The sequence below is a fragment of the Bidens hawaiensis genome, unplaced genomic scaffold (genome assembly GCF_021521415.1).
Source record: "Bidens hawaiensis isolate Kalapana, Puna unplaced genomic scaffold, B.hawaiensis_p1.1 tig00031130_1, whole genome shotgun sequence".
Lineage (NCBI taxonomy): Eukaryota > Viridiplantae > Streptophyta > Magnoliopsida > Asterales > Asteraceae > Bidens > Bidens hawaiensis.
In genome coordinates, this window is record NW_027495224.1 from 164504 (window position 1) to 172840 (window position 8337).

Genomic DNA, 8337 nt, shown 5'->3' on the forward strand with positions numbered 1-8337 from the left:
TACGCTTCTGATTCTGTTTCGATGTGGATCTCGAGTTTGTATTCGTATCAGTCTTAGCATCAATTTAGTCCTTGCTTTAGTTCAATATATGTTTTGTTTTATGTATGCCCGTTTTTACATGTACCATTGTTCTTTTCGTTACTGGGCAATATTTAGCTTAGGCTTATTTTCTTTGTTGGTTTTTTTCTTATTTGTTAACAGGTAATCCGGGAAATTAGGAGAATTAGTAATGAGAGAGAGTATTTTTTAAAAACTTTTCATTTTTCGTTTATTTGAGTAATTTTTAATTTGATTTAGGCTTCTTTAAATTATGTTTAATAACTGTAATAGTGACATGTATGTCTGTTGGCGGTTGAGATATTACATTTTGAGTTCAGCTCCCATGATATATGTCCAAGCTACGCTATTGCCGCTCTACATATATATTATTTTAGTATACTCCTAAATCTATACTCATCCAATTTCTGAATTATTATAAAACAAGTATACCATTTGATTTACAGTAGGGGTGCAAACGAGCCGAGCCGAGCCCGGGCTCGACTAGACTCGAGCTCGGCTCGTGAGTAGATTTTCTAGCTCGAGCTTGGCTCGGGCTCAGGCTCAGCTCATTTACTATTTATCAATTAGTTTTTATATATTTATAATTATTTTATATATTTTTTCTATTATAATATTTTATGTATAAAATAATATATATTATTTAGTTATATTTATTTAATTTTTCATAACATTAGATATATTAATTAATAATTATTAAATATAAATTTTTAAAAAATTATATAAATGGTAGGTTTGCGAGCCAGCTCGAGCTCGATAAGTGAAACTCGGGCTCGGACTCGATTAAGCTCTGCTCAATCAAGCTTTTTAACGAGCCAATCTCGAGTAACTCACAAGCAGCTCGGCTCGTTTGCACCCCATAATTTCCAGTAACACATCTAACAAGTTACACTAGAATCAAATTGTGTAAAACTGTAATATGCAAACCACAAATCTCAAAACCCTTTATCTGTTGGCTACTTGGCTACATATGCTAGTACAGTTGTCCAAACACAGACACCATTAATGCCAAGTGTATACACCCAACACCACGTTGAAGCCACCGTTACACAACACCTTCATCAACTTCCAGTGCAAGGTGTCTTCACAACAGAACTCATCCGCCACACCCTCTTCCACCACCTCTATAAAACCACCCTCACATCACTTCACATTTCAAACACACATTAATAACCATGGTTGCTATAAAACTCATAGGTGTTTTCCTTTGCCTCCTTGGCACCACTGTCATTGCCACCACCCGGTCGAGCCGTCTCAGCAGCCCGGCGTTCTGCAACCTCCAGCAACTCACCACGAAACAACCTTCGCAGTTCCTACAATTCGAAGGTGGTTCGTCTGAGACATATTTGAATCTAAACGATGAGGAGTTTCAGTGTTTTGGACTTAATCCGGAAAGGATGACGATACAAACTGAGTCTCTTTTGCTTCCCAACTTCGCTCCGTTCCCTCATCTATTCTTCATTGAAGAAGGTACCTCGATTAATATTCAAGTATGCGCAACTATATACATTGTCTGACATCTATTCCTCATATTAAAATGTCGCCGAATGTTAGAGGTTGGACGACACTTTTTAAAGTTTGATCAAAACTTCAAACTCTGTTAATAAATGTCTATATGTGGGCTAGTCTAGATTACCATTCTCATCAATAATTTTCAAAGTTTGACTTAATTTTCTTACTTTTTTTACAAGCTAAAAGGCCATTCTTACCAATAATTTTTAACGTTTGACTTTTTTCTGTTTTTTACTAGTTAAACGGCTGTTCTCACCAATAATTTTTAATGTCCGACTTTTTTTTTTACAATTTTTTTACTAGCTAAACGGAATTATTTTCAACATTTGTCTTTTCTTTTTTTTTTAATTTTTTTTTACCGGCTAAATGTATGCTCTCACCAATAATTTTCAACGTCTGATTTTTTTATTTTTTTTACCAGCTAAATGGCCGCCAATAATTTTCAACGGACTTTTTTCTATTTTTTACTAGCTAAACGACTTTCAACGTTTACTTTTTTCTATTTTATACTAGCTAAACGGCTATACTCCCCAATACTGTTCAAACGTCTCACTTTTTTTTATGTTCGGCCATTTAGCCGTTCTCACCAACAATTTTTAACTATATTAAAAACGGCAATTCAAATATTGTTCAAACTGCCGGTATTCCCAATATTTATATAAAACATTTTTTTGTTCAAAACGCCCATCTAGAGATTGTTCAAACAACCATTCACAAATATTTTTCGAAGTTGGACCTTTTTTTTTGTTAAAGCAGCCGTTTGAGTGTTCTCCGAATGATTTGTGGACGGTTGTTGTATGATGATGTGAAATCAAATGAGCATGACGCATCATTTCAAAGAAACAAAATGATCTATAGAATTAATATGAATCATGGGGCATAATATTTCAGGTGAAGGGATCTTTGGAGTACAACTTCCAGGATGCGCAGAGACATTTGACACCGGAGTACAGCAACAACAGCCACGAAAGATGGCCGAACGACCACAAGAACAACAAGAATTTGGTGACATTTCAAAAGACTCGCACCAAAAAGTATTTAGGTTCCGACAGGGAGACTTCATAGCCATTCCCGCTGGCGCCGTCCACTGGATTTACAACGATGGGAACCAAGATGTGCTGGCTATCGTAGTTGACGACATCAACAACCCCTCAAACCAACTCGACATCACACCAAGGGTACGTAATTTTAAGCAGCAATGCTTACCTTTAATCTCACGTCATTTCAAACGGCCATTTGAGGTTGGATGATTGTTTTGACCGAAAATTTTCAAAGTTTTATATGTGATCAAAGGGTTGTAAAGGGTAGACGGAATATTGTCTGGACGGTCGTTCTAATAAATATTTTTTTAAACAATGAACCTTATGGCCAACCATAATTTTCAAAGTTTTGGCTTTTTATTAAAACAACCAATTGGGATTGTTTAGACGGCTGTTTTAACAAATAAATTTTAAAGGCGGGCCCTCATGGTCAACTATAATTTTCAATGTTTTGACTTCTTTTTACCAAAATGACTAATTTATTATCTAGACGGTTGTTTTAATCAATAATATTTAAAGACGGACCCTTATGGTCGACCATAATTTTAACGTTTTGACCTTTCTTTTTAATAAAACGACTGTGGACGGTCGTTTGATAAAGTTATTTGCTTATGTTTTCTGTAGATATCTTTCTTGGCCGGAGGAGTTTCAAGCCAGCATCTTCAAGGACAACAAGAACAACAGGGTTTCTTCAGGCCGGAGCAGGAAGACTTTCACTTTAAGAGTATCTACGCTGGATTTGATAGGGAACTACTGGTCGAGTCCTTTAACGAATCACCTGAAGTCGTGAGGGCATTGCAAGAGCCCAGCAACCGCGGGCTCATCGTTAAAGTCCAGCAACCCATGCGATTTGTCACCCCCGACGTACAACAATTCAGCAGAGGAGGACTTCCAGCTAATGGTCTGGAAGAAGGAAGATTTTGCAGTTCTAAACTCGTTTTCAACTTGGATAGCCAACGTGAGGCCGACATCTTCTCCCAACAAGCCGGCAAGCTCAACCTAGTTAACGAGCACAAGCTTCCCATTCTTTCTCACATGGACGTCAGTGCCGAGAAAGGATACCTTCAACCGGTAATCTTCAGACAAACATACACCGTTTGACATCTAATCTCACAGCGTTTCAAATGGCTATCTAGGTAGTGGTCGGATAACCGTTTTGACAAAAAAAAACATTTTAAAGTTTAACCATCTATGTTCAGATTAGCCGTCGAAAAAAAAAACATTTTAAAGTTTAAAAAAAAATATGTTAAAGTTTAACCACCATCTATGTTCAGATTAACCGTTGAAAACATTTTAAAGTTTAACCATCTATATTCAGATTAGCCGTCGAAATTGGCCGAATGGCCATCAATAATTTTCTAAGTCTTAGAGTTATCCAGATACAGTTCAAACAACCATTCTAACCAATAATTTTCAAAGTTTGACTTTTTTGTTCAAAAGGCCGTTGAGTGTTTTGTGGACGTACATTTCATCATTTGAGATCAGATGAGGGTGGTGTAGGTATAGCATGACTCATTCAAATCTACTATATTAATTCCATAATTAATTTTATCACATGCAGAATGCGTTATTCTCGCCACACTGGACCGTGAACAGCCACACCCTCGTATACGTGCTAAACGGTGAGGCACAGGTACAAGTGGTGTCAAACAACGGTCAAGCCGTGTTGGACGAGCAAGTGAACAAGGGTGACGTCTTCTTCGTGCCACAGTTCTTCGCAACAACCGCTAGAGCTGGCCAAAATGGGTTCGAGTGGGTAGCGTTCAAGACCAACAAGTCTCCACTTAAGAGCCCGGTCGCAGGGTACACATCAGTGTTCCGAGCCATGCCACTCGAAGTGATCACCAACGCGTATATGGTGTCTCCGAGCCAGGCCCAGGGCTTGAAGATGAACAGGCAGACGGAGAGCCTACTGTTTTCTCCAATTAGCCAGAGGTCTTAGAGAAGTTAAGTGTACGATGAAGCAGGCTAATAAATGAGATTAAGGTGTCCTTTTGTTGTTGTTTATGTGTGTACGAGAATAAAAGTTGATGAATAAGTTCAGATGTTATGTTTTGTAAGTAATGGTGTTGTTTCAATGTTTTGTGCGTGACGTGACATGAACAATAAATAAAGTAGTTCAATAGTGTTAAACAGGTAGCTGGAATAGCTCAGTTTTAGTGCGTGTGGCTGTTAACCACAAGGTCGGAGGTTCAAGCCCTCCTTCTAGCGTTTTCTTTATTTATTTATATTTTTTGGTGGATAATTGTTGGGCAAAAATGGGCTGGGTTGAAACATGGGCCTTGTCACGATGGGTGATAGATTAAGTTCAGTATAGGGTCGGGTCAGGTACTAGATGGTGAATACCTATTGTAGAGGGCCAACTCCGAGAATTGAAAGAAATTTTGGGCCAAATGCGAAAAATATTTTGAACCTTAAGGGTGTTTGGTTGAGGGATTTGATTGGGGAGAAATGAAATTAGAAATATTTCTTTTGTTTGTTTTCTACTTTTCATTTCTATTTCTCTTTCTATTTCTCTAAAACTAGAGAATTCCATTTCTCTTTAAAACAAAGAGAAATCCATTTCTCAGCAGCCTCCTCATAGCATGTCACCACCTCGTCTCCGGCCACCACCTCGTCTCCGACCACCACCCCGTCTCCGGCCACCACCTCGTCTCCAAGTCTGCAACCGCCACCTCGTCTCCAAGTCTGCAACCACCACCCCGTCTCCGCCGTTCGCAGTGGTGAACACAGAGATGGTAACCGGTTGTAGGTTGCAGGTGGTACGGGTGAACGGAGATTAGGGTTTCAAGTGGTGGTTCGTGGTAGGTTAGGGTTTTCAGATGGTCGGGTGATTGTGGTCGCAGGTGGGTGACAGTGGTGGTGGAAATCGGCAGTGGTCGCATGTGGCTTCTGATTATCATCATCATCGCCACCACAACCACCACCACAAAATCTCCAAAGAGGTAGTGATGACAGATCTGAGCCTCCTTTTTCTATATCTTATGTTCCAAAAATTTGAATCTTTTTAATTTCTTGTGTACTGTGGTTGAAGAAGGGGATTTGGTGGCGGCAGCCGGTGGTGGTGGGCCGTGGTTGAAGAAAGGGCTGTGGTGGTGGTGCTGGTGGTGTGGGGCTGTGGTGGTGGGGCTGTGGTGGTGGTGCTGGTGGTGGTGGGGCTGTGGTGGTGGGGCTGCGGTGGTGAGTGGTGTCAGGTTGGGTGGAGGTGGGGTTGGGTATGGTAGAGTTCTCTGTTTATTTTCTCGTGTACCAAACAAGAGAAATGATTCTCATTCTCCATACCAATTCTCTTTCTCTACAATTCCATTTCCATTTCTATTTTCTCTCCTTTTCCATTCTCTGTACCAAACACCCCCTAAGTAAAAAGAGGATTTTGTTAGGTTTAAACAATTTAATTTTTAAATTGGCTTCCTTGGTTATGATTTATGATTTGAGTTTTATAAAAAAAGCTAATGTATAAAAATAGGTTTAAATATGTCTCAAATGAGATTAGAACCCACAACATTATGGTTGAGAGTCATACCTTCTTTGTCACTAGACCAAATTAGTTGTTATATAATTGAGTTTAAATATTAAATATGCATATCGTTTTTCATAAAAACACATAATTTTATTTTTAAAAAATCAGGCCTAGCGGGGGCTGTCGACCGCTCCGCCATAGGCCATGGCCGGCCTTGCTGATGAATTATGGGCCAGTTTGAGAAAATTATAGTAATACAAGTACATAACATCAGGCTCGCTAATCACCAAAGACTGATCTCATCTTAGAAATACGATAGTAGATACTGACACAATACGAAAATAATCAACCTTAAATCCTTAAATCAACTTTGGGCTGCCTTCTTGTCTTCGGACTGTCCCAAGATTAAACAACCTATTTACAATAACAACATATTGGACAGAGATTAAACAACTTGTTTAGCATGTTTATAGCCGGTATGTTTACAACTTTATTACAACCTCTCCCCTAAATTGTTTAAAAAAATGGGTTACAATAGTAGTGTTCAAATTACATGGTTTAAAGTCATAGTTATTTGCCACCAACAAAATATGTGTTTGGATGCATTTATTTTAAATTGTTTTGAGAGTGATATTGATATGATCTACATATAACATGACTGTATCAACGCATACTAGTGTGTGTATATAAATATTAGAAAAACTACATGGTTCAACCTACTCCACAAAATATATATTCTAGAAAATTTAAGTATTATATATTCAGAAAATGGATCAAATACAAATAAAAAATTCGTACTAAATGTGCGAATGAAGTAAATATACAGTGGCAACTTCGTAATTAATCAACCACAAACAAATTGTTCACGTAAATATGCAAAATCTGAATAATTGAAGTTTTGCCATTACAAGGCTTAATTCAATTAAAGGTTGCAATCGATTCAACGTGTACCTAGTTTGATTCAAAATTGAAACGTGCATAAAACTTGATACAAAATCGATTATTAAACCTACACCTATCTTGATTTAAAGTCAATTAAACGTGTTTACTGTTTAGAGCTTGATTCAAAGTTTGAGTAATTGAAGCTTTCGCGATTAAAGAATTTGATTAAATTGAATGTCACAATTGATTAAACATGTACAAAGCTTGATTCAAAATCAATCAAACCTATAAAAAGCTTGATTCAAGATGATTTTGAAGGAGCCATTTAGAAGAAGAAGAAGAATTGTAGTTGTAATATAATTACACTATTACTCTTGTTATAAGAGTAATTACGCATTTCAAGCAATGTGACAATCACCAAGAATGTGCTCCAAATCCTCCACATAGTCCAAGCACAAAGGACACAAAATTTGGTGGCCGTATCCATATGCCCATATATCAAATTGACTCTAGTAGGAAGACGATCCAACAAAACATGCCAGACCAAAATATTAACTTTCCTAGGCTAACCTTAGTCCATCTAATCAAGGCATGAGAGTTAGGCAACAACACAAAGTCAATTATCTAACGAATAGGTATAACAAAAAAGTTTGTCATTTCTAACAAAATCCCAAATTCAAGAGTCAACTTTATCACAGAGAACAAACTTGTAGAATATTGCCAACTCCCCCATTTGAGCGCTTGCATCCACCTCTAACGGCCCTATGCCACTCCCACGACCACATTGCGCAAGGGAGCAGGATTTGTCTTCCTCCAAACTAGAAAGCATGTGGAACTCAAAAGCAAAAGAGCTTTCTCCGGACCAAGAATCAAGCCAAAACCGAGTATTAATTCACTTACTGTGTACTTTTATTTTTAAATAATTACATCACCCACTTTTATATTTTTACAATCGGTTTCATCAGCTTGTTCGTAACAGTGACACAACGAGCTCGGTTTGTGGATTAGGCACAGGTATAACCCGAGTGTGAAATCGAAGATGAATGATTGTTTTGCAGACCTAATACCACTCCAGCGCCCCATATGCATTCGCGCAGTTTTGAAACCGAAATGAATGATTTGGTGGCATTTGGATATATTGGGTTCTTCGGCATGGACCATGAATACTCTAATTATTCTACAATGTAATAAAAACTAAAATAAAACAAAAAAAATTAAAGTACTGTATCCAAATTCACTCATCATGGTATAATTGTACTATATCATTTTTCACTCATCATGGTATAATTGTACTATATCATTTTGTAGATACAGTGTTTGAACTTTGAATAACTTTTTAGTACACATCTACAACATGTGAATCTATCTAACCCCGGCCCTAACGAA

General features: G+C 37.7%; 1 protein-coding gene across 1 annotated transcript; it reads left to right on the plus strand.

Annotated features, from left to right (window-relative positions):
• Positions 1–1181: 1181 nt before the first annotated feature.
• On the plus strand, positions 1182–4677 carry LOC143581646 (11S globulin seed storage protein 2-like). Its single transcript, XM_077064386.1, has 4 exons — positions 1182–1527; positions 2461–2747; positions 3234–3680; positions 4171–4677. Exons 1-4 carry the CDS (start codon positions 1233–1235, stop codon positions 4549–4551), a joined length of 1410 nt encoding a protein of 469 aa, XP_076920501.1. The 5' UTR covers positions 1182–1232; the 3' UTR covers positions 4552–4677.
• The last annotated feature ends 3660 nt before the right edge of the window (positions 4678–8337 follow it).